Below are 27,753 nucleotides of genomic sequence, written 5' to 3'. Positions count from 1 at the left end.
GTGAACCACCGCTTTAATAATGGCTCATTCATAAAAACTTATGGAAGGAACCATGTTGGTATCACTCATGACTGTCACCCAATCACCTACTCGTTGCTGTTTAATTATGACAGCTGTGATCCACTTCTGTATAAATGAGACGTAATGTGCTGCAACTATGATGATCTTTCATAGATTCTGTGAACAATTTGTTTGTGAAGCATCGGTAAAAATTGTTAAAATGATTGCTTATTATTGCTCTATAAACATGGGCAAGAATATACAAGGGGATTAGCAATTTAAAGGCCAGCTATGTGCATGTAATGCATGTCAGGGATATGGGTATATGAGGAAATATATACATATTGGCCACGATGACACAACTTTAACACTGTCCCTTACAAAGTGGTGAAAGACAAATAAACCATCATCTCGTTAGGCTCCTTAGCTCCACTTGGGCAGTGCAAATCCTACAAACCAGCTTATAGTATAGGTTCCAGTGACAAGACTAGGTCCTTATTACAAAATATAGAACTACTCAAAGGACAAAAGGTCAGGATGGGGACCATCGCCATCTAAAGTAGAGTTTTTGGGCCAAGAACTCCAGTCAGAATGATTGATTTCCCCTTCTATTAAGTCATCTTGGCTGATACAGAGTTTCACCATAGCTTTTTCATGGAAATGAGAAGGCTCTCTCAGGTCTGTGTCTAACGACTCCTTGTGAATAATGTCAGGGACAGATAGCGCAATCTCAGGATGGACTCCATTTTGGATCTCAGTCTGCTCCAAAATGATGCCCTCTACTTTTCCATTGGGCAGGGAATCTGGCTGACATTTCAGTGTGGGTGAATCATCCTCATCAATGGCAGTTTCAACAGGGATTTCACTGGTCACATTCAAACTGACCTCAGTCGAAAAGGTTGTTTTCTCTGGACTATTCAGTACAGGGTTTGGGGAAATGATCATATCTTGAGTGGTCTTCAGAGCTCGTGGGATACGTTTCTTTACCACAGGAGGTGGAGGATCAAGTCGAGGGAAACATTCAACAAACTTTGACCTAAAAAAAAAACCAGAAGATTATTAATAAAGGTAACTTGGCAAGGAGAATAATAACTGCATGCCAATAGGCTTGCTTACATAAACCTAAAAACAAGCAGTACAATGTGTATAAAATTAGCAAATGCATTTATCAAGTAGAACAATGTAAATATAGTTAAAAACCCAGCATCTATTTTTCATTAGAGATGAGCCCGCGGTTTGGTATGGTTCAGGAGGGGTGTGGCGAGGCCTGCCAGGATGCTTGCTTGGATAAGGGTCAGGTATGAATTTTAGGGGGTCCCCTCACGCCATTTTTTTTAAATTTTGGCACGGGTTCCCTTTAAAATCCATATCAGATCTGAAGGGCCTGGTATGGATTTTGGGGGGGCACCCCACGCCATAAAAAATTGCTGTTGAGTTCCTATTAATATCCATAACAGACCCAAAGGGCCTGGTATGGACTGGTGGGGGTTTTGCATGATTTTTATCTATATTGCGGGGAGCCGGCAATACATTACAGCTGCAAGCAAGCTTAGAGGGGTTGTAAAGGTACAATTTTTTTTCCCTAAATAGCTTCCTTTGCCTTAGTGCAGTCCTCCTTCACTTACCTTATCCTTCGATTTTGTTTTTAAATGTCCTTATTTCTTCTGAGAAATCCTCACTTCCTGTTCTTCTGTCTGCAACTCCACACAGTAATGCAAGGCTTTCTCCCTGGTGTGGAGTGTCATGCTCGCCCCCTCCCTTGGACTACAAGAGAGTCAGGACGCCCACTAACACACACCTCCTTTCTCTATCTGCAACGTAGAGAGCATCCTGACTCTCCTTTAGTCCAAAGGAGGGGCGAGCACGACACCCCACACCAGGGAGAAAGCCTTGCATTACTGTGTGTAGTTACAGACAGAAGAACAGGAAGTGAAGATTTCTCAGAAGAAATAACGCCATTTAAAAGCAAAATGGAAGGATGAGGTAAGTAAAGGAGGACTGTGTGCCGCAGCGATTTGACACCTGTGCACATACACGAGAGTGACGTCATATAGGCCTAGCCAATCAAGTGCCCGGAGATGCCAAACCCGGAACAAAGACCAGTAAAGATTAAAGCATCAGGGATAGCCCAACGCTGCTAGGCTCCATTTGTAGGTAAGTTTATCATAATGTACTAGTATGCGCTGCATACTAGTACATTATGGCTTAGACCTGCAGGGGGCACATTATTTTAGATTGTCAAAGAGACCTTACTACCGCTTTAAGTACAGTGCCATTATCCACATACAGAAAGAGAAGGGACAATGTAAATTAAACAGTGTGTGTTTAGTATCACTTTAAAAAAATTCATATGAACTACAAAGAAGCTGTCAAAGAAAATTTGAATTTCTTGGTAGACCAGGAGATTACCAACAACCTACCCTAAACTGTTACAGATTCAACTGGAAAAACAAAAGCAAGGGCAAAGGCTACAGCATAGTAAAAATCTTTACAAATACAGTAAGTAGTATAAGCTGCACTAGAATTATACCAGTATTTTTGCAGAGTATTTATTTATGGAAAAGCTCTGAAGCCCAAAACAGCATTCACTTCCAGGCTGCTGCTCAAATCCTCTTTTGTCCCATTAGTGTCTAGCAGTGGTCAATAGATCGGTCCTGGTCTTCTAGGACCGTCTGTATCACATGGCCCCGCACCCCGGCGCGCCGCGTCATTGCATGTGATTGACAGCAGCACGAGCCAATGGCTGCGCTGCTATCAATCTAACAAATCTAGCCAATCGACGGCCAGACTCCGAGGAGAAGAGGACGCCGGGGGGACGCGCACAGCACATTCGGGCTCAGGTAAGTAAAACGGTGGGGGCCGTCATTGGCAGTTTTTTTTTTTTACAACTCCTTTAATGTCTACGGGCAACTTCAAGCAAAGTATGGTTTAGTGATCTCTCCTAAGTAATTTCATGTACAAAAATACCACCTCTATGCTCCCAGTTGTATTTCAATAAGAAACTTCCTTCATAGTTAAACCACCTAAATGTGGTGCCACGTATCAACCAAAGTTGTGTATCCCCCATGGAACAAGCCTTTTGAAAATCAAACGTCTCAGGGAAGACAATACCAATATAAGCACAGTGGCTAAGTGGTTAGCACTACCGCCTAGCAGCACTAGGGTCATTAGTTCAAATCCAAACCATGACACTACCTGCCTGGAGTTTGCTTGTTCTCCCTGTGCCTGCATAGGTTTCCTCCCACACTCCATAGATAAGCTGGTAGGTTAATTGGCTCCTGTCTAAAATTGGCCCTTGTATGTGTATGTATGAATGTGAGTTAGGGACCTTAGGATTGTAAGCTCCTTAAGGGTAGGGACTGATGTGAATGTACAATATATATGTAAAGCTCTGTGTAAACTGACAGCGCTATACAAGTACCTGTAATAAATAAATAAGCAACAACACACATCTAAGAAAGCCCTCAAAGACTCACATTTCTTCATCTCCAAGGCTCACGGTCTTCTCCTTATTGGACAACACAGATGCTACAGTCTTGTTGACTTCAGTGAGGCCAATGTCATTGCGATCAGCTTCTCTTCTTCGTAGGAAGTCATTCACTTTGGCTCCAACTACCTTTCCAAGGTTCTTCAAGTGCTGGGTGCTTCCCGCTAAGATGCCAAGGTCAGAGTTACCCTGCCCAGGTTTTGTCAGCTGACTAAGTGAAGAGCTAGGTTGAAGCTTTGGCATGTGGGTTGTATTCGAGTTCTGGAACATGCTTTGGTCCACTGGAATAAAATAGAATAGCAATGTCATAATGTTAAAAAAAAAAAAAATTGTACTTGAATGAGTAAAAAGCAAACACTTATGAGTTATGAAATTTAAAACCAAAAAAATAAATAAAATAAGGGATGGTATAGCTTATAGTTACCATCCTGATGCCCTCCATTTTCTATCCAGCCCAAGAGAAACAGCTAGGCCCAGACAGGTCACTACTGATAATACACAATTTATTTTCACCTTCCTATAAACCTGCCATGCAAGGGCCTTTTTCGTGTATTGTCATTACCATGATTTATTTTTAAAGTTGGTTAAGAAACAAAAAACTAGATGCCGACAAAAGTATGGAACAAGAATGTTCGGTCTCTCAAATGACTAAGTCCTCTCCAATACTTTTAATACATGCACTGTTTTTAAGAACAACAATTATGGTTTATGGAGCATTATTTTATACATTTAAGGATATGAAAAAGAAGTGCTTAAAGTAGAACTATAGGCAAAACTTCATTTTTTAAGTTTCAATAGTAAGGGAGGGTGCCTGAAAGTTTTTTTTTTTGTTGCCATATGTGGCCTACTGGGGAGATTTAAGTTCACTTCCGGTCCCATATCCAAACAGGAAGTGAGAGGAAATCCCTGCAAATTAAGGGAAACAATTGGGGCCACCTAGGTCACCAGAACTAGTGGCCCTATTTGAAGTTGTACCCTCTATTACTATTGACAATCCAAAGTGTTTGATTTTTCTTTTATCATCACTTTTGATGAAAATGGTAAAACAGGAAAAATAGAGAAGGTGAATCTCTCTAATGGGGCAAAGGCAGCAATAGAATAGGTGTTCTAATCCCACCCCACTCAAAAAAGTTTTCCCTTTAGTTACACTTAAAACTGATCAATTTCCATTATATTTTAGAACACAGAAAAAAAAGTGGTTGGCTGTGTGAATAATTTGACTACAAAAAGCAATCAAAAATGCAATTCCATTAGATTAGGATAATTGGCAAAAGTGAAGTTAATGTAGCCTGCAATTTAGCAGCAGTAGAGAGGAGTTGTTTGTCTTATGACAATGAAAGGGAAACAAGACTACAGTATATACACATATACATCCACAAAACACACAAAGTCAATGCATTTAGTAAAAGATACTAAACAGTGTACACATGTAAATATATTACCAAAGCTGCCACTCTTACCCCATCCACCCCCTTTTATATAAAAGAGACCCTTTCGCACTGTAAGCCATAAAAATATAAAAGCTGAAGTTTAGGTATGACATTTTTTACAACGTTACATTGGTCCAGCTTGGACCATTGTAAGTACGTATGTGCCATATCCATGGGATCCCCGTGGAAGCTGGAAATTACCATAAGTACCACCTAATAAAGTGATCTCCTCAGGCTTCCAGGTCCCATGCCGAGTAGTGCCTTTTAGAGAATACTTTCCATTTTCCCAATGAATGCAAAGTGTCCTCATTTGGTTGAGATGGTTGAGATGAACATTGGAAGAGGCTGGGCAGTGACGTCATAATCAGTGAACGCTAGCATTTCAGAATTGAGAAAATGCAGTGTTGCCTTAAGGGCACTTACGGCAGCCAAGTGGCCTTCTATGTTCACAATGCAGCAGAGCAACCACTAGGCATGGAACCTGGAATCTAGCGAAGATCACTATAGTAGCAATACTTACTGCAGTGCTTTATATCGTCTACGGGTATCTTCTACGGGTATCCGACAGGTATTCCACATACAGTGATGTGAAAAAGTATTTGCCCCCTAACTGATTTCTTATTTTTTTGCATATTTGCCTCACTTAAATGATTCAGATCAAACAATTTTTTACATCACACAAAGATAACCTGCGTAACTACAAAATGCAATTTTAAATGATGATTTCATTTATTAAAGGGAAAAAAGCTGTCCAAACCTGCCTGGCCCTATGTGAAAAGTAATCCCTCCCCTAAATCACGAATGAACTGTGATTAAGTGAGAAAGGAGGGCGCTAGAAAGTGATTATAAAAAGCACTCATAAATATTAAATATACTAAAGTGAGAAAAATACAAGTCATAAAATTCTCCCAAGTGGATAAACCAGTGATATACAATTAGTGGTGATAAATCTTTAAAATAAATCACCAAAAAGTATTGCACACATAATATAAGTCCATAAAGAAAGTGTTTGACTCTTTCTAAGGAAAAATATACAAAGCAAAAAAGATAAAAAATTGTCCCAATTGAATTTTTTTTTTAAAAAATGTGATTAATTTCCAAAATCCATCCACCAACGAAAAACAAAATCTTGCTGTAAAAGGATTATTGTCCAGACAGTGCAAACTTGTTCCTTCACCATACGCAAGGATAAGACACCCAAAGTGCACAGAAGGGGAATGTGCTTACCAGACTCAATGGATATTTTTGATTAGAAAAAGATCTCATGCGCTTAGCAGGAGCGTGCCTGCACACTTGGCCATAAACGGGAGATGTGGGTATTGGCTCAAGACCACCATTGCAGAGATTGAACATGGAATGAAAAAGCCAAAACTTCCATAGTGCAAACCATTTAATAAAATAATAAAATGAACAAAAAAGGCCAAATGGCCGCTTACATTACACTGGGGCTGTAGACTCGTAAGGAAAAGCACTTGTGGTTCCTCCACTGCGTGCGTTTCACCAGTCGGAAGCTCAAGCCAGATTGCCGGATGTGACGTAGGGAGTACACGTGACCAGGCTTGTGCCTGGGAACTGTGATCAGGGCTGTGGAGTCGGAGGAAATTTGGGGTACCTGGAGTCGGAGTCCGCAAACAATGCACCAACTCCAACTCCGACTCCTACTAAATTTAGATTGTCGAAACATTTAGGAGTTGAAACATTTATCTACCGACTCAACAGCCCTGACTGTGATTAACCCCATTTTTTGGAAAGCCAAGTTAAATTTCACGTGCCACACTCAGGCCTGATTACTGCAAGACCTGTCGAATCAAGAAATAACTTAAATAGAAGCTGTCTGACAACGTTAAGCAGGATAAAAGATCTCAAAACACAACACATCATGTCGCTATCTAAAGAAATTCAAAAACAGATGAGAAAAAGTCATTGACATGAACATGAATCAGCCTGGAAAGGGTTACAACGCCATTTCTAAGGCTTTGAGACTCCAGCGAACCACATTGAGAACCATTATCCACAAATGGAGAAAACTTTGTGAACCTTCCTATAAGTGGCCATCCTACCAAAATTCTCCAAGAGCACAAAGACTCATCCAGGAGGTCATAAAAGAACCCAGAACATCTAAAGAGCTTCGGGCCTCGCTTGCCTCAGTTAAGGTCAGTGTTTATGAATCAACAATAAGAAAGAGACATCCATGGGAGAGTTTCCAAGGTGACCCGACTTGCCCAGTTCCACTGCTGACCAAAAAGAACACAAAGGCTCACCTTGATTATCCCCAAGACGTTTGGGTAAATATTCAAAATAGACTGATGAGACAAAAGTTGAACTTTTTGGAAGGTGTGCATCCCGGTACATCTGACGTAAAACTAGCACAGCATTTTGTAAAAAGATCATACCAGTAAACAGTCAAACATAGTGGTGGTCGTGTGATGGACTGGGGCTGCTATGCAGCTTCAGGACCTGGACGACTAGCCATAATTGATGGAACTATGAATTCTGCGCTCTACCAAAAAATCATAAAGTAGAATGTCCGGCCGACAGTTTGTGACCTCAAGCGCAATTGGGTTATGCAGCAGAACAATGATCCTAAACCAGCAAGTCCATCTCTGAATGGCTCCAAAGAAATAAATACAAAAATTGTGTTTTGGAGTGACCTAGTCAAAGTTCAGACTTAAACCCGATTGAGATTCTGTGGTATGACCTTAAATAGGCCATTCATGCTTGGAAACCCTCCAATGTGGCCGAATTAAAACAGATCTGCAAAGAGTGGGCCAAAATTACTCCACAGTGATGTGAAAGACTCCTTGCCATTTATCGCAAACGCTTGATTGCAGTTTTTGCCGCCAAGGGTGGCACAACCAGTTATTAGGTTTAGGGGGCAATTACTTTTTCACAGCACTGTACATACTTACATTGGCCCAAACTGGACCAAATTAACCATGTACAAATTGCCATACCTAAACTTCAGCTTTAAATTTAGCAGCTTCCTAAAACATATAAACCCCATATTATCTTGAAATTCACAGCACATCACAGTTTGCCACGTCTGCGTTCCGCATAAGAACAATACTATTCAGATATGTAGCATGCAGATCTCAGACTCGAGGATGAGACAGTCACAATAGTTTTGTGAAAAGCAGATGATATGTGAAAGACATTTGAACTATACATGACGCCCATCACAACTTCTTAAGACCACCAGGGGAGACATAAATGTCTTACCTTAATTAGAAAACTCGGACAGCACATTTTAGAAGGAAGACATAAAAGGCAATTGAAACCCTTTGCTTTATTTTGCATTGGTTTAACAAATACAAAAGTCGGAGCCATGTGTGTGTACTGTACACACAGCTATTAATACAATGTTATCTGCAATGGTTAGAACTAAAGGGCATCTACATACAATGTTATCTGCAATGCTTAGAACTAAAAGGGCATCTACATAAAGAAGTCACTTGAGTCAAAGACCTAATAAAAACATATAGCTAGATAAGACTTCCTATATAACTTAAAGGGGTTGTAAAGGAAAAAATAAATAAAAATAACAAACATGTTATACTTAACTCCACTGTGCAGCTCGTTTTGCACAGAGTGGCCCCGAACCTGGTCTTCTGGGGTCCCTCGGCGGCTGTCTCTGGTCCTCTCCGCAAGAACTTCACACATTCATGCGAGCGAGCGAGCATGATGTAAAGTCCTTACGGGCACGCTCCCGTAATACACCCGACGGCCATAGCCGCCGACTGTATCACTCGGCCTCGCCCCCCGCGTCATTGTTTGTTTTTCGACAGCAGCGCGAGCCAATGGCTGCGCTGCTTCAATCGACCAATGAATGAACTGGAAAGCCGGCCAAGATGCCAGCGCGGGATTTTCGAGGGGTAAGGTAAGTAAACGGGGGGGCTGGGGAGGCCGGTATAGTCGGAAGTTTTACCTTTACAACCTCTTTAAACTCTTTTTATAATTTTATATTGAATACTCTTCCACAAAACGAATGAAGGACAGCAGTCCTCAACAATGGTGTATGTCCACAGAGCTAACACCCAGACCACATATTACCCAGTCAGGGACAAAAGAAAGGAGTTTGTAATAGATCATAAAAATGGGGTAAAAAAAGAATAAAAGAAAAATCAATTCTTGCTTTAATTTACAAAAGGTGACTTTGCTGGAGTACAAGTAACATAGAAGACAATCACACCCAGAAATACCCAGAAAGTCAACATGCCTGTTGAAAAAGAAAAGGGCCTGTTCCTTAAATTAGATTGTAAAGGGAAGTTTAAAAAATGCGATTTTGTTCTACAGGCCATACTGACTTTTTTTTCTAGTTTTGCAAGTACCCCTGCATGTGTATTTACAAAGCTTGGAAGAATACAGTAAATTACTTTTGTGAGCGCAAAATATTTGCATATTAGAATACCATACAGTGAAGATGGTGCCTACTATTATTTATCTTGTAAGACACCTTTCACACTGGGGCGTTTTTCAGGCACTTTACAGGCGCTTTTTTTAAAATGCTAAAGCGCCTGAAAAACGCCCCAGTGTAAAAGGGGTCTTAGCGTTAAAAAAAGCGCCTGGAAAGCGCCTGAAAGAAGCCTCATCTGCAATCCCAATGTGCTTTCACATTGAGGTGCTGCGCTGGCAGGGCGTCCAAAAAAAGTCCTGCAAGCAGCTTCTTTGCAGAGCTTTAGGAGTGTTGAATACACCGCTCCTAAAGCGCCCCTTCCCATTGAGATGCTTTTTTTTACCGCCAAAGCGCCTAAAAAACACCCCAGTGTGAAAGGGGTCTTAGCGGAGCTTTACCAGCGTTTTTCAGGCGCTGGCAGTGTGAAAGGGCTCTGAAAGCACTCAGGCTTTCACATTGGGATTGCAAATGAGGCTTCTTTCAGGTGCTTTTTTTTAACGCCAAAGCACCTCAAAAATGCCCCAGTGTGAAAGGGGTCTATGGGTCATTAAACCCACATCATTAAAAAGTACTAAGAAATGGTGTATAAGATGCTGTTTATACTCAGTCATTATGGGATTTGTTTTATGTAAAAAACCTGGTTGATCCTGCTTATTCTCTGTCTCCCCTTCCTGTCCACGTCCCCACTGCAGTTGGGGATTTTGCAGAGCAGCGTTGACAGCTCTGCACATGCTTAGTTTTCAGTGAGTTGCTATACTGAGCATTTCTTCCCCATCACATCTGAGCAGCCCATGTGACTATAGAGTCACACATGTGGGTGTATACACAGTAATAAATTCCCTCCCTCCTCCATGCTCACTAACCAGCTTAACACAATGGGGGGGGGATTACATGTAGCTTGATGGTGGCTTTACCTGGCTCTTATTCCAGGACACAGGCTGGAGGGGTATGACACAGCCTGTGACTGGCAGAAATCCACCCACACCATGTTATTGCCAACAAATAATAAACATTTGATTTCAAATATATATTTGTATGACAATTTAAAGCAGTTTAATGATATTGAAAGCGGTACATTGTTTTGCATGGAAATTTGGCGTTTTATATTGTAGGCCTGTAATTCTTAGGAAAAACTCACTTAAATCTGTCCAAACAAGAGTCTAGTAGACATCCCGGGTATGATAAAGTTTGAAACACAAAATAATTAATTATAACAAATAATATAATAATACAAATTATTTAATAATGTAATCAAATCAAAAACACTGAAATTTGCTCAGTTGCAGAATTGTCGCTGTCATTACATTCAGTGTTTGATGACGAATTTCCCCACAAATCACTATCGCTCAATTCTGCAAGTGATTCTAATTTATTATTGTTGTTTTCCCATCTGGTCTAAAACCACTTTTGACATACAGGGACACTTTTTGGTTGCTATGAACAATCTACAGTTTCCAGGCAGAAAGAACAGTATTTATAATATAAAACTACATGCAGGTCACTGGATGTGTAATTTTATACAGTACTGTAATCTGTAAGATTACAGTATACTGTATGTGTACTGTGTTTTTATTTTTTGAATTTGGTGCCGATCTTCACCCCCGTGCGTCGTAACGTTGCAGGGAATGGAGCACGGCGGCACTCTGAGACAGCTCGCTCACACAGCGTGGAGACATCGCAGCATCCACGGGACAAGGCAAGTAACCTTGCCTGCCTGGATACTGCGATGCGATCCCATACCGCTAATGGTTCTGGATTTCCACTTGAGCCAGACTCTGGATTACCGCCAGGGAGATTAACTGCTTATTTTAACTATTTCAAAGGCTACTTGTGACCAGCAGCAGAGGACTAGGAGCTCCTCCTGCTTATATTTCACTGCAGACAGGCTGGAAGAGAGTCATGTGACACCTGTATATGGATAAGGAAAAAAAGGGTACTTTTTTTATTAAAATAATTACAGTGTTATAATGCACAGACAGAAAGAGAAGGGGTAATGTAAATTAAACAGTTTTGTGTTTAGTGTCACTTTAAGCCACCAAGGTGTCACTTAAATTGACGAGTAAAAAAACAAAAAGATAAAAAAAAATGGTGAAGGCTATTTTCAAACAGATCAATGTCATTGAGTCTATGAGGCCAGGTAGATGCCCACATGCCAACCAGGGCTCAAGTCCTGCAGGAACGCGTGGGAACGGAGTTCCTGCACTTTTTTCACAGCAGGAACGCAGTTCCCATTGCAGGACTGGAGCAGCCGATAGCAGCCGAACCACCCGAGCCAATCCTTCACTAAGCGGCGATGCCCAGCTCGAGTCACTGTCAGGGGCAGGCGAACCTTAGTAATCCTTTATATTACTGGCCGCTTCCTGTATATGGATTCATCGGGTAGTGTGCGGGTATTCCGTCACTTCCTCGATGCCGCAATGTCTCCTGGGAGCTTTTGTCATTGTTCCCAGGAGACATTGCGGAGGTCTGCCGCCAGTTATCGCGGGATTTAGAAAGAACTTGCTTAAAGTTCTTTCTAAATCCCACAATAAAAAAAAAAAACATGCGGTTTAGTAATTATGCATATGAGCGTATAATTTTTTATTTATTTTTTGGTGGGGGAGTGGATCTTGAGTGGGAGTTCCCACACTTTTTTCCCCAGGACTTGACCCCTGATGCCAACCATTCCTAGGAGGCACATTGATGAGACGGGTCCTAATGGTCACTGCTTCTATCCTTTAGGTAGGCAGCTCCTCTTCACCACCCTGAATGTCCAGGGTCACAGGAATGCTCAACTGAGCCAACAACCTATAACTACCATCATACTTACGTGTCTGAGTGTCCTTCATACATTTATGGGCATTTAATGTCTTGTTTACTCAGGCGTTTGTATTTTGCTTCTGAGGTGCATTTGGGAAGCTTTTTGAAGCACGTGAACTGCAATGTTGAAATGTTAAATTTTCTTTTATGAAGCAGTGTCAACTTATTATTGATGCTTTTGCCATCCATTATATCTTTTAGTTTTTATTTCCCCCCAATTCCTGCTAAATTTGAGCTGTGAGTGGTCCTGCAAGCACTTCCCAGATTGACAAATGTGGATATACCCCGTCAAACAGATAACGCAAACGTGTGACAGCAGGGACAGTGGGCATTTATGCACCCTTGGGGACAGAGGTTTGTTTGTCTCTATTCGTGATCATGAACCAGTTCAACAGGCTCCCAATCATGTGACCACTGTGACAGCCAATTGCAGTGATCATGTGTCTAGGAAGACAGTCTCGCCTCCCAGCATTAAAACACACTTACAGGGTCATCAGGAGGAGTGGAAAGTGGTTAATAAATCTGATCCAGGTGGAAAATTATCTTTCAAACAATGACTGCATCCTGTTAGTGCGATTTGTCATGAGACTTGAGAGTTTAAAGTCGTACCCCATGAGCAGAAATGACTTTGAAAAAGGCTCCTGCACTATTTTTGTGCAATTCATTGTGACTTGCATGTTAAATGAAGTCGCACAGAGTATCAGCAAGCCTCAATAAAATTGCACTGAATAGTCGGCTTAAAAGTAGCAAGACTTTAAAGCCGCAATGGTGTGGACCAGGGTTAAGATGCACTCACAGTTCTGTAAACATGCAGTTGCCTCAATGTAACAGCCAGCAGTGCAGATTTCTCCATCCAGGTTGTTTAGCATAAAAAAGAAATCAACTGAATTTCTTTTGTTCAGCCCACTGGCTGAATGAGATAAACCTAGCCATGTATGACCAGCGTCAAGCTGGCTAAATAAGGATCAAAATTTGGCTGGTTCAGCAGCCAAATTCGATCTATGTGTGGTCACTGGTGTCGAACGCAAGTCGACAGTGGCGGCTGGTGTTTTTGTTTTTGGGGTGGGGGGTAGAATGACAGTGCTCTGCGCCCCCCGAGCCCACCCTTTTTTGAAGCCTAGTAGAGCCTCTGGCTCCAATCACGTGCTTAAAAATAAATAAAAAAAAACACACCTCCACCATTGGAATCCATGGTCCAGCGGGGAGCAGTACCAGTGCACGCCCTATGAATGGGCTGCCACTGCAAGTCGATCTACTGATCAACTGCCCTGTTGATATATTTCAGTTCGATCAGCACCGTGGGCAACAGGCTGCAGTGCTGATCTGTATATTCTGATGGTGGGGGGTGGGGAGTCTCCCCACTGTCAGTATATAATGACAAAGCAGGAAGTGGATTCCCCCATCCACATTGAATGTGTGGATGCGGCAATAGGGTCAGCTTTTGTTCAAACTGGCTCATGTACTCAGGTACACAAGCAGGTATAAATAGCATTTTATTATTTTAAGCAAAACAACTCCACTGAGATGCAAAAAATGCATATACATGCATGCTGTTAGTACTGTGGGCTGCATTACCGTTGATACACCCATGTGCTCAAATGCCTAGTTAAGTGCAGTTAGTTTCCCTATACAGCAGAGATAGCGAGTTAGTCAGTAAGTGGATTAAAACATGCATGGGACAAACTTAGATCTAGAATCTATATGGTCTTTAAAAAAATAAAATGTATGTATATATATATATATATATATATATATATATATATATATATATATATATATATATATATATATATATATATTATATATATATATATATATATATATATACACACACACACACATATACACACACACAATTGGGCCAACTTGGTGATTGTCTGCAGTTAGTGCCCTTGATTTTTTGTGTGCCGTCTTACAGCTATTCACTTTGTGCTTACTGCTCATTAAAGTATTTTATATATGAAAAGAACAGAAAGAGTAAAGAAAGGATAGAAGTCTAAGAAATAATTCAGAGACAGAGGAGAATGTTAGAAATATAAGATTTATTATCATAGAACAAAGAAAAGGTAAGTGCACTTAATACAGACAAGGAATTTCAGCATTGAAAGAAATACCAGCACAAACATGAAACTATTTGTATCTTCACCACCAGAGGGCAGTAAAGGACAGGCGATGGAAAGCAACCTGATTATTTGCGTGACCTTGCATTTAATAAATGCGTCGATTGCAATTATGTGCAAGAACCTATAGCCTATCACAGACTTCATTTATCAGTCCATCTTAAACAACTGGAGGCCACGTTGTGATTGGCTACTTGAAAGTCAAAGCACACCATTGCTTTTTGCGCAAACACTAAATATGTCAAATGAAGCTACTTTTTATATGTTCCCCATACAAATCCTTTAAATTACACACCAACACAACATCATAATGAACACATTTACTGAAGATTAATTGCACATGTTAATATAGAGGTAATGCTTTAGTAACTTTTTGAATGCCTCTCAGGCTGTGAAGATGAGTTTTAAAATACGCATAAACATAAAACGTAAAGTAATACAAAGTGACAAAACTAAACTGGCCAGCAAAGTTTGAACAGCTACACTTCTATTCACATGAATTCGGATTGTTCATCATTTTGCCATCATAATCAAGTAAACATTAAGAGCAGATAGCGCCTCTTGCTGGTGATGTAGAGAAGTGCCAACAGAAAGAGGGGAAGGCATAAACACTACTCAGAGAACTGATCCCTCTTCTATTAAGAAACTCAAAAATGGCACCAGTGCTAAAATGGCACCAGTGCTAAAATGGCACCAGGAAAATTCTTTTGGCCCCCAGTGTTATTATCCAAGTAATGATGTGTGTAAAGACATGGATATTAACACAGATCAAAGATGCAATGATTGCATTATTTAAATAGTGGCCCTTAAACTAAGCCCAAGTCTACCTAAAACGGACTAGTTCCATTTCGATGCACCTTGACTGGTTTGGCGACTCTCTTTTATGACCCTGCTCGGGAAAAGTTTGTTTGGATCTGGAATTGCTGGTGTACCACTGAGGTGGTTTTATACATTAGAGCTGTGAACGTTTTTTGAAAACCCCAAAAGATGAGCTTTCAATAAAAAAAATTGCAAGCTTCGAACTTCAAAAACACATTCTGGGGCTGCACTGTCAATGGCTTAGCATCTGTATTTTGGCCGGAACACAAGACCATGCAAATGAGTATATATCGATGTAATATCGTCCTGTTAACATGGTAAGCAAAACACGTAATTTTATAAAATAGAGATCCTGGTGTTATGTAAATGTGTTTGTCACCACTAGCTATGATGCAATATGGAGCAAATAAAGCCTAAACAGAAGAAAAGTTGAATCTTTTGGGGACTGTGGGCCAATTCTCTGAACATAAGTACAGCTTTTACGTATTTAGTGTGGTCACTAGACAGTTTAGATCTTTGTACATACCAGTGATATCTAAAAATAAAAAGTGCAAAAATATACATACCTATAGAATGGTCTACATATATATGAATGTCCTTCTATAATTGAATATGTACACATGTAAGGACTGTCACGGTAGAATATAACATGTATATACAAATATGATTTTAGGCCAAAGTATTGCTTGTTTAGCTTGTTACGCGAGAAAATATGCAAAATAAAAGATTTATTAAAAACAGAACATGGCTATGAAGCAAGAGGCTTCAACATGGGCATAAAAGAAAAGGAACATTTGTCCAACAGGATTGCCAACAGATCACTATAATGCCTTTTACACACGATCGGTTTTCCCGGCAGCAAAAAGTCAGAGGGGAAAACTGAGAACCTGCTCAAAAAGGGGGGGGGGGGGGGAATAAGGGAACAAAAAAGCACTCACATTTGCCAACATCCGTAAATATAGGAATAGAGAAAACATTTCTGCTGGAAGAGCAGCGATTGGGCGGACTTTAAAGGCAAGACGGTAACAACAGGATTAGAAAAAATATATATTTATTACAAAAAATACAATTGATATAAAAAAACATATAGGATATGCAATAGTGTTGAAAATATATCAATTGTATTTTTTGTAATAAATATATATTTTTTCTAATCCTGTTGTTCCCGTCTTGCCTTTAAAGTCCGTCCAATCGATGCCCTGAGAACCTGCTCAGTAGCTTTTTCCCCCCTACACACAGCTGGGTTTCCCGGCAGAAAAACTGCCATGAGAGCTTTGGTCGGGAAACCCAGCTGTGTGTATGCTCAACCGCAGGTTTTCCCCATAGGTAAACTGCCAGCTTAAAAACCGGCAGTTCTTTTTTGGTCTTCTGGTTTTTTGGTCTTCTGGTTTTTTGGTCTTCTGGTCTTGGTGAAACACAAGTAAATAATACAAGGTTGACTGATGTGGCAGATAAAGGAAAATCAACTTTCCGGTGGAAAAAAGGGCAATAAACGTTGCTATATCCAATGAGATATGGATTACAGCTGTTTAATAACAACATCTGTTAAAGTATGGCCACGTCAATTGCACGTTGTGCAATTTTGGCGTTAGGTTAAATCCCCAAAATCAGGATATTTGTAATACAGCATGATAAACATTAGAGCTGCACGATTAATCGCTAAGAATTGAGATTGCGATTCTTTCCCTACTCGCGATCTTAACAAAGCATTTTCTCGATTCTATTAAGAGGCTCAAGCCAAGAGCTGTCAAAAAAAAAAAAAAAAAAAAACAGGCAGTCTGACAAGTTTTACAACATTCCTCAGCCACAGAGCTAACTCTAAACATTGTAACGTTTTGTTCTTTAGATCAAATAATTGAACTTCGGTCGGTCAACGAGGGAAGTTTACCCACTTAAAGGCTAAACTTTTTTTTGACACTTGTTGACAATACAAAAAAAGGTCACCGCCCCCATCTATAACTGGTCTTCACAGCAAGGAGCGCTGGAAGGGCAAACACATGTCAAATAAAACCAAGGAATTTCCAAGCTCAATTTAACAACCAGCCTGCAAACCAACTGAATTTCTGACACTTGTTGGTTTCAAGTTAAATCCATTATTTCTTGCTAAAAAATTATTACATTATATAATATATATATATATATATATATATATATATATATATATATATATATATACATACATACATACATACATACATACATACATACATATACACACACACACACACACACACACTATATGTATTTGCGCAGGGGTCTTTCAAGTTGAGTTGCGGTATAGGTTTCTCTAATTTCTATTGCTATACGATTCCCCTCTTTCTTTTTTTGTAGAGTATGCCGAATGTGTGGTGGTTATTACTACTTTGAGTATAGATCAGTTCTGAGGGCAGGTACAGAGGGGAGCACAAGACTCAGGGGAGGCATAAGAAAGGGCAATTCCACTAATCTCTACACCAAACAAGCATAATTTCACTGAAGTCTACCCCCAACATAAGCATAATTCCAATAAGTACCACACCAACACAATCCTAATTCTACCAAGGTCTACCCCAACACAATCCTAATTCTACCAAGGTCTACCCCAACACAAGCATAGTTCTACCAAGGTCTACCCCAACACAAGCATAATTCTACCAAGGTCTACCCCAACACAAGCATAATTCTCCTAAAGTCTAACCCTACACAAAAAAAAATCTACTAAATCTACTCCTTCACAGGAATAATTATACTAAGATCTTCTCCAATATAAGCATAATTCCACAAAGATCTACTTTCAATCACAAACATTATCCCACAAAGGTCTACCCCCAACACAATCATAATTCCACCAAGTTTTTTTCCCCAAACACAAATATAATTCTACTAAATTCTACTACCAACACAAACATAATTGCACTAAATTCTTCCACGAACACAAATATAATGCCACCAAGTTCTACCGCCAACAAAAACATAATTCCACCAAGTTCTTCCCCAACACAAATATTATTCCACTAAAGCAGCCCATAGATTATGTAATTTTCTTTCCTTCCACCCATGGATAATCTATGGGCTGCTTTAGTGGAATAATATTTGTGTTAGGGAAGAACTTGGTGGAATTATGTTTTTGTTGGAGGTAGAACTTGCTTGATTGTCATTGTAGATGGGGTAATCCTTCCCTTAGTGCTATTGTGTTCTGCTGGTGGGGAGCCTTTCTGGCCGGCAGAACACAATGGTTACTGTTAGTGACTATAGCCCCCAGCAGTAATCGTATGTAAAATATTCTAATACAATTATCCTGCCCATACACGGATCGAATCTAGGAGGATCCCTGACAAACCGGCCAAGAATTGATTTATCTATGGCCGGGTTAAGGTCTACCTCCAACACAAACCTAATTCCACTAAGGTATAACCCCGACAAATGCATAATTCTACTAAGGTCTACTGCCAACACCAGCATAATTTCATTACGGTCTATACCCTACAAGCTTTACTAGGCATCAAAGGAAGAAAGACCCGCTGCTCCAGGTATGTATGATAACCCAATTGGAACCTAGTAAGAAGTGCCAGCCCTGCCCCGTCTCTTGAAGAAAAAATAAGAATGGCTGCACATCCAAAGGTTCCAAATGCCTTTATTGAGATCACTCTGACACCAGAAAACAGTCACGTAGACGCGTTTCACACATACATCTTGTGCTTACAGTAATAATTAGGCATGAGAAGTATGTGTGAAACGCGTCTACGTGACCGGTTTCTGGTGTCAGAGTGATCTCAATAAAGGCTTTTGAAATGTTTGGATTTGCAGCCGTTCTTTTTCTTCAAGCTTTTTTTTTTTCCCCCACAAGAAACTTTTTCCTCAAGCTTTACTATGCAGATCTGCATAGAAAAGTCTAGAAAAGTCTTATACAGCAGTTTCTGTAATGTGGCAGCTTTTTTCCTGTAATGTGTTAGTGCTAAAATGTAAATGCAGATTATTAATTTATAAATCTATGGTAAAAAAATAAATAAATTATTATAGTTAAATCCCATGCAGATTAAAATAAAAAAATAAAAAATCATCATCCAGATATATATTAGGAATAGTGAATATATACACAGTGGGCCGGATTCAGATACCTGAGCGTATCTGTCCGGCCGGCGTAACGTATCTCCGATACGTTAAGCCACTCTAACTTTGGGCGCAAGTTCTTTATTCAGAAAGAATTTGCGCCCTTAGTTACGGCGGCGTAACGTATGTGTTGCAAATGGGGATGTAGGGGGCGTGTTTTATTAAAATTTGTCTTGACCCCGCGTATTTGATGTTTTGTTTGAACGGCGCATGCGCCATTCATGAAAACATCCCAGTGCGCATGCTCGAAAATCTGCCGCAAAACGTCATTGCTTTCGTAAATTACGTCCAGCCGTATTCGCGAACGACTTACGCAAACGACGTAAAATTTCAAAACTCGGCGCAGGAACGACGGCCATACTTAACATAGGATACGCCTCATATAGCAGGGGTAACTATACGCCGGAAAAAGCCGAACGCAAACGACGTAAAAAAAAAAAAGCGCCAGGCCGTCGTTCGTTTCTGAATCGGCGTAAATACTCATTTGCATATTCCTTGCGTAAAAATACGGAAGCGCCACCTAGCAGCCAGCCTGAAATTGCAGTCTAAGATCCGACGGTGTAAGACACTTACACCTGGCGGATCTTAGGGATATCTATGCGCAACTGATTCTCTGAATCAGGCGCATAGATACGACCGGCCGGACTCAGAGATACGACGGCGTATCAGGAGATACGCCGTCGTATCTCTTTCTGAATCCGGCCCAGTGATTTTAGTAATAAACTTACCTTTAATAACAGACTTTTCTATCAGGTATCGCCCGCTGTTGCTGTGCCAGGCAAAGTGCACTTGGTATCACTCTACCTGTGACAGGAGTTGGCACTATACAGGAAGCATCAGCTTATGCGGCTCTGCTTCACAACCGCTTGCTTCCTCTACTACCGGCCTCATTCACAACACTGATGTTCCGGGATGGAAAGTCAGCAACCCGCAATCTGGGCTTGCCAACCCGCCGTCTCAGAGCAGGAGGTAGCGGGCCACTGGTTGGGCACCCCTGATCTACATAACGAAAAAAGTAAAAAATGCTGACACAAAAAGCCATTCACTGTAGTGCATCTCCAATGCAATATTTGAATACCTGGACTGAGATAAAATCTCTAAAATTAAGCCAAGTGCAACGCTTCCTAGTACCTGCATGCTTTTTTTACAGTACAGAAAATAAATACTATACATCTGTCCTGGACATGATATCACCAGTATGTACAAAACCAACCGCCATTGTCGGAAGCCACATAAAGGCTTAATCAATACATCAGTGCAAGGAACAATGACAATGTGCAAAGTGCAGTAACCCACACTACACCTTCACCTGGCTTAGATCAGGGCTTCTCAGACCTGCCCTATGGGATTACAGCTCATGTTTTTCATGGAATTACATGTATAATGATTACAGGTCTTCTTTTCTGCTTAGATTATTAAAGTGGTTGTGAACCCTCCCTCAGGCGATGCACAAAGATGAAGCAAATCCTCCTACATTAGTTATACCTGTTTATCTACACTTTTCTTTCACCTACATCCATTCAAAGTGCAGAATTTACACAGGATCTCTCAGCGCTGAAAAGCAGGGGGCGGAGAGCTGAAGGTACATCAGAGGAGAGCTCTGAAAGCTGATTGGAGGGAAGGGACACACCCCTCTTCACACACAGGAACAGACCTTAGGCTGTCAATCACAGGCTGTAACCTCCTCTGTCACTATTTTCATCTTGGTGTCAGGAAAACGCATCAGAAGTGACTCATGCTTATAGCAGAGGAACAAGGCAACTGACAGAAATGACACTTAGTGCTCTGGGTTGAGACAAGCACACACTATAGAGGGATAGGCTTTGATCGTATTTCACGTCTGAGGTTTGCAGCTACTTTAATGAGCAAGTCTGGGAAAACCACGACCTGAAGAAAGGTTTGGTAAGCACTGGGTTAGGCTAACCAGAGCAATGGTAGATGACCACTGATTGCTTGTTATGGGTTACTGCCCTCTGGTCTTAGCCATCTTTAATACGTCCAACTGTACCAGATGCCCAGTTATGCTGGTACTATGAACATATAGGGTAGGAACAGTGCATACTCCCTTAAGATCACAAATATATAACTTGAGAATCACTGTATGCCACCAACCCTTCACTGGTTCACACAGCAATCTCATCGTCCAAACTATCTCCCAGCATGTCTCTATGCAATACGTGTGCCAGCCTTCCGCCATCATCCTGCCAGGACTCCCTTTCCTCACTCTCATCTGTGTTGGACTCGTATTCAGATGCTATGCCAGACTCTCTGAATCTGTACAGCTCCAGACTACCCAGAAGTTCCCCTGATCCCTCCCCCTCGCCGGGCACAAAGCGATAACACTGCACCTTCACTAGGCAGTCTGTCCTACCTAGGGGGCTACCCAGCTGAAATGAAGAATCAGGATCTGTCAGAGGGGGTAAATCATCAGGCTGAGGTGTTGTTGCGTCACAAATCACCGACAGGACACTGGGACGGAAAGTAATTTCCAGGAGACTGTCCTGAGATCCCACTGCAAAAGACAGAAAGAAAGAAAATCATCACTCAGACATTACAACCTGTCAAATATTATCTACCGTACTTTTTCATAAAAACAGTAAGGCTTGGGCTGGGTTTACACTTGTGTGGGTTGAGAACCTGCAGGCAAAACATACTGCTCTTTTAGCAGATGCACAGGGGCACCATTAATACCTAATAGCGATTCCAAGCGTCGGGTTTTTGCATGTGCTAAATCGCATGGTGCTGCAAGACCATGCAAGACTGTGGGGCGCGATTTAAAAAAAAAAAATAATAATGCAGAAGGTGAGCGGGGAACAGAGAGAGAAAGATCAGCAGAGCTGGCATACCAAGGCAGGAGAAACTAGCAATGTCACACGTTATGCGCAGCATGGGAGCAATATAGTGGGAGGTGAGCGGAGACCACAGAGGAGGATCATTAAGGGTACTAATAAGCAGGAGATTTGCTGAACGTGGCTACCAATGCTGAACAGGGCTACTAAGGAGTTCGGGATCTGCTGAGTGGGGGTACTACTGAGCCATTAAAGCTTCAAAAAAAGCATCACCAAAGCATGTTGAAGCAGTTGGCACTTTTAAGGGGAAGTAAACCCCTGAAAAAAAAAAAAAAAACCCTGCAAGAAAAAGGCATAGCATACTAGCTCAATATATATTACTTACCTGAGATCGAAGCCCCCGCAGCAGTGCTCGTTCCTCTGCTCCATCGCTGCCATCTTTCTCGTATCGCGGCTCCGGTGCTGTGACTGGCCTGAGCAGCAATGACATCACTCCCAGAAATGCACGCGGGTGCCGCCACAAACGGCATGATCCCTGTTAGTAACGGCACGCTCAGTGCAGACGCCGTAGACATCGGTGTAGGTCTTTTGGAAATTTTAGGAGATATTTCTTGAACCTACAGGTAAGCCTTAATCTAGGCTTACCTGTAGGTCTAAGTGGTCTGTAAGGGTTTACAACCACTTTAATGTGTGCCGACGTCAAAGCAAGTGTAAATGAGCCCTAGGAGTTGTGTAGCTGAAGTTCTTAAAGCGGATCTCCACCCTAAAGTGAAGTCGCGCTGATCGGCACCCTCCGGTGTCACATTTGACACCTTTCAGGGGGGAGGGGGGTGCAGATACCTGTCTAAAGACAGGTATTTTCACCCACTTCCGGCCACATGTCACGGGCAAAAGACGGGTTTTTTCTGACATCCCGTCCGTCCCCCGTTGTGTGCTGGGAACACTCGGCTCCCAGCACACAGCGGGAGCCAATCGGCGGGCACAGCGCGACTCGCGCATGCGCCGTAGGGAACTGGGCAGTGAAGCCCGAGCGTTTCACTTCCTGGTTCCCTCACCGTGGATGGAGGGGGGAGCAGCAGGGTAACGAGCGATCGCTCGTCCTCTGCTGCGGACGCCGCTGGACTCCAGGACAGGTAAGTGTCCCAATATTAAAAGTCAGCAGCTGCAGTATTTGTAGCTGGTGGCTTTTAATATTTTTTTTTGAGCGGACATCCGCTTTAAGTGTAAAAAAACTATTTGGCACAGTTTAAAGCACGAAGAAATAATTTTTCTATAATTTGAATACCACAAACTGTGTTGTGATCATATTATTGTATAAAAAGCCTGTGAAAATGGGGATATCCATATTTCAGCACCATGAATCTTTGTAGTGAATGAGACTATAAATGGTTCCTGCATCCTGCGAATATCTCAGAGAATACATACTAGCATTTTTTCCAGACAGCTTGAACTCCAGTTCTTGCACCTGCTTTACTAGTAGGGAGATGTGCTGCAACAGATCCTTGTTCTGCAGCAGTAGCTGGTGTACTCTGGCCTGAGACTCCAACCTGGCAGCCGCCTCAGCAGCCAACTGGTCCTTTAGCAAATGTACCTGGTGAAAAGAAAATCAAGTTCAGACCAGTAAACGGACTTCTGGAACACAATAAGCACTTATACCTATAATCTCACCTGAGCCACAGCCACTTGTGTTTGCTGCTGTTGCTGCTGCAGTTGTTGCTGAAGGAACTGTATTTGATGGTGGACAGAGAGGGGACTCCCAGGGAGTAGCTGACTTCCCGAGGGTAGTAACATCTTAGGCGAGGCGGTAATCATCTGATCCTATTGGGAAGGAAAATAATAGAGTACAACATCCAACGGAAAGACAAGTCACTGAACAGGCAATATCGGACCCTGAATACAACTTATGAAGACTTTTTCCTGTTTACAGCAAGACAAAACTATTCTACAACTAAAAGTTATTTCTAGGAAATTACAATGTGTTGAGTTGCATCTTGATATAGTGCGGCCATTTACCCCGTAGGATCCTGACGTGCTTACAAACACATCTAGGGATTTTTTTTTTTTATATAGACAGGATCTGATTAACCTACCAGCATGTCTTTGGAGTGTGGAGGGAAACCGGAGCACCCGGAGGAAACCCACACAGCCACAGGGAGAACATGCAAACTCCAGGCAGATGGTGTCGTGGTCGAGATTTGAACCAGCGAACCTATTGCTGCTAGGTGAAAGTGCCAACCACTACACCACTGTGCTGCCCCAATGAGGCACTGATCCATTCCCTACTGCTGATGGAATAGAGACCAGTTGGTCTGTCTGTTCACAGTCTAGCACTAATTCCCATGCGAGTCAGAGGAAAACTTTAATAAAGGCAGAACAGGCTGAGGATGGAGGAGAAGAAGCTCTGATTTTTATTTTTAGTACTGATGAATATAAATTTTAACTGTTTTCCATAATAATGAATGCATATTTATTTTGCATCTGCTTTTAAACCGCCTTGCAGGTCTTCTAAAGCTGCTGCAGGTAATGCAAAATAGTTCATATAATTGGATAGCTTATGCTTGCCAAGATGCAAATGAGACCTACCATTCTGGTACAATGTATTTGAAATATTACTCCCTTTGGCGCTGTATTCTCTCATTTATGATGGGCACCAACTCTGACAGGAAGGATACAGAGATGGGATCTGTATTCAGGTAGTTAGTTCATTGTATAGTCGCAGGCAATTCGGTGTGGACTTTGCCTCTATCGTTCCTCTGGGAGAAGGTGTCCACTTATTGTAAATTTTAATCAAAGCTTAAGATGGAAAAATAGAGTTTGGTATCTAGATTAAAAACAGGCGGGGTTGGGATCTTGTAGGAACTGCCTAGCTTTAAGCAAAGGAAATAGACACTTAAATGTATTCACTTGCCATTTTATGTATATGTGGCAACATTCCAACTGTCAGCACACAGCCCACAGAGATTCATTTAAAAAGACTAGAGGACGGTAGGTTTTGCATACAGCAAGCAGACTGAAGTTGCTACTTAGTGTTGGCCTCTAGGAATATAGGAAGGCAGCACTGTGATACCAGGTGTTCTACAAAAGGAAAGCATCAATATGGCTGGCAGCTAGTCACTGGGGCCATTTGACTGCTGTTTGGTGCGTCTGGCTTTTTTTCCCTGCCTGTAAACGCCCCTGTAACGGTCACCACCATTTACGATATCCCATCCATCAGTCACGACAGCTTATCTGACACTCCAACCAACAGGACCCGATCCATCCCATTTCCCAGAATAACCGAGACACACAGCTCTGGGTTCTGGTTTCAAATGAATGACATCTTTAATGGTACATTCTCAGGGTTTTATACAGTTCAAGCATGAAAGGAACAAAGAGACTCTCCACCCCCCTCATCACACACTGGGGCTTCAATACACCTTCAGATGGGCTAATTACTAATCAGTATCCAGACATTTCGGCGCCGGGCTGACATTTTTAACATGACCTAATTACTACACCTGAGAAGTCACATTCCACATCTTAGACAGACGTTCTGTCTCCGCATACAGCTTGACAAGTTCCATTCCACATCTTATATCAATAGAATTCACACAAAGCAGCATCACACAATGAGAGGTCTTTCAGAAGCAGACTCAATTAGCATGTCAACAGTCTACACAGAGGAATGAGTCACTATTGACCGGTTGGGTCAACATTAACCAACAACTTGCAATATCTCAAGATCCTGCAATATGAACTATCAGTAATGTCCCATCTCATGTAATTTCTAATTAATATTTCTCAGTCACCCTATGCCCAAAAGGGACACAGGGTGATCCTAGACACAAGAGTGATTAGTGACGCTGGCACAGGAGCACCCCTCATCCTTCCAAAGTCTCCGTTTGTCACGGGTCATTCCGTTACATCCCCCTTTATTGTTATCTTATGTGTCCATGCACACTTAGACTTTTAGCAGCGTTTAGTGTCAGGAGACTTCAGGAGGTAGAAAAAAAAAACAAAGAAACAATGTGTACAGGAGAATGAAGGCCTCTAGCGGTGTGTTGTCACTACTGACAGGGCTTCCATCTTCCCCCAATCTTCTTTCTGGGTTTGCAGGCTCTGGCTGTATGAGTGCCCAGAGACGAGATGACATCACTCCAGCGCATGCGTGCCGAACCTTCAGAGCACATGCACCGGTGACCTAACCGGCTGCATCATATCTCCTAAACGGTGCACGTTTAGGAGATAAACCTTATTATAGACTTACCTGTAGGTAAAAATCAAATTGGACTTTACTACCGCATTAACACCCATGTGCTTGATGCCTGTAAATGCATCTAAACACATGTAAAATCGTTAGACACTGTTAGAAGTGTCAGACGTTTTTCTGCAAAAATGCTGCTGGCTTCTAGGAGAGTTAACATAAAGTTCTGTGTGCATGAGGCCTAAATATAGGTCACTGTTTCTGCTACTTCTATATTTAAAAAATAAAAGCACTGCATGATTACCATGCATAATAATGCACGCAGACATAATTATCCTAAATAAGGATAACAATACTGAATCATCATTGCTGCTCCCTTACGATGTTTCCCATAGTCACCTTCTACTACAAGTATTAAAGTGGTTGTTAACCCACTATATGATGATAATGCCATCCTCTTTTTTATATAACGCTATGTGCCCGTGTTATATATTAAAAAAAACTAAAAAAAACGAGATTATACCGTATATCAGAGGGGCTCCCAGCACTCACGTGACTTCTCGGCTCTCTCCTCTGCCCGGCTGACTGCTAAAGTGGGCGGGGAGGAGAGCGATCCAGGAATCACGTGAGCGCAGAGAGGCACTCTGATACAAGGTATAATCTGCATCTTTTTTATACAGCACAGGCACAGGGACACATATCCTTATATAAAGGAGGGGGCGGCGTGTTTATATTATAGATTTGATTGCACCAGGAGGGGAGGATTGTGGAGTGGACGGAGCCGACAGGCAGGGAGGGGCGAGGACAACGGAGACACAGGAGAGCAGGAATGCGGATGATGGAGGAACATAAACTGACCACGGTGTCAGAGCTCAGCAGCCATGATAAACCGTGGTCAGTTTACAGTGGGAGGGTATAAGCAGGCATGATCAGTCAGGTTTTTTAGGTGATACCGGGAGCCAATTTACACAGCACAAGCACTGTATAACATGCTTTAATGGAACAGGATCCTTTTGTTTTTTAGTGTGATAACACTTTAAAGGGGTTGTAAAAGGTAAAAAAAAAAAATAATAATCCCTAAATAGCTTCCTTTACCGTAGTGCAGTCCTCCTTCACTTACCTCATCCTTCGATTTTGCTTTTAAATGTCCTTATTTCTTCTGAGAAATCCTCACTTCCTGTTCTTCTGTCTTTAAATCCACACAGTAATGCGAGGCTTTCTCCCTGGTGTGGAGAAAGCCTCTTTAAGGAGAGGGGGCGAGCAGGAGGGTCAGGACGCTCTCTACTTTGCAGATAGAGAAAGGAGCTGTGTGTTAGTGGGCGTCCTGACACTCCTGGTCACCCCCTCCCCCCTCAAGAGGCTTTCTCCACACCAGGGAGAAAGCCTCGCATTACTGTGTGTAGTTACAGACAGAAGAAGAACAGGAAGTGAGGATTTCTCAGAAGATATAAAGGACATTTAAAAGCAAAATGGAAGGATGAGGTAAGTGAAGGAGGACTGCACTAAGGTAAAGGAAGCTATTTAGGGAAATTTTTTTTTCCTTTAAAACCCCTTCAAGTTGATGCTGCATGTTCATGGGCCACACAACACGGATGGTCTCCATGTAAGCAAAGAAAGTCCTTCACTGTGTCTCCCCTACTTGTC

The 27,753-nt window shown here is 41.7% G+C and overlaps 1 protein-coding gene across 2 annotated transcripts in view; it reads right to left on the bottom strand.

The window, feature by feature from the left end:
• Nucleotides 1-210: 210 nt before the first annotated feature.
• The window catches only part of LOC120945776 (carboxyl-terminal PDZ ligand of neuronal nitric oxide synthase protein-like), a 158,350-nt gene continuing 130,807 nt past the window's right edge, over nucleotides 211-27,753 (bottom strand). Inside the window, exons 8-12 of one of the 2 annotated variants that reach the window (XM_040360171.1) lie at nucleotides 23,595-23,744; nucleotides 23,352-23,517; nucleotides 21,509-21,649; nucleotides 3,477-3,768; nucleotides 211-1,036 (exon numbers count right to left, since the gene is read on the bottom strand). In XM_040360171.1, the coding sequence (XP_040216105.1) occupies nucleotides 514-1,036; nucleotides 3,477-3,768; nucleotides 21,509-21,649; nucleotides 23,352-23,517; nucleotides 23,595-23,744 (1,272 nt within the window). In that variant the 3' untranslated portion in view covers nucleotides 211-513. Of the gene's footprint in view, nucleotides 1,037-3,476; nucleotides 3,769-20,790; nucleotides 21,650-23,351; nucleotides 23,518-23,594; nucleotides 23,745-27,753 lie in introns of those variants that run through there. The other variant, XM_040360172.1, reaches the window with a different exon arrangement.

This window comes from Rana temporaria, chromosome 7 (assembly GCF_905171775.1).
Source record: "Rana temporaria chromosome 7, aRanTem1.1, whole genome shotgun sequence".
NCBI classification, from domain to species: domain Eukaryota; kingdom Metazoa; phylum Chordata; class Amphibia; order Anura; family Ranidae; genus Rana; species Rana temporaria.
This window is presented reverse-complemented; position numbering and strand designations above follow the sequence as displayed.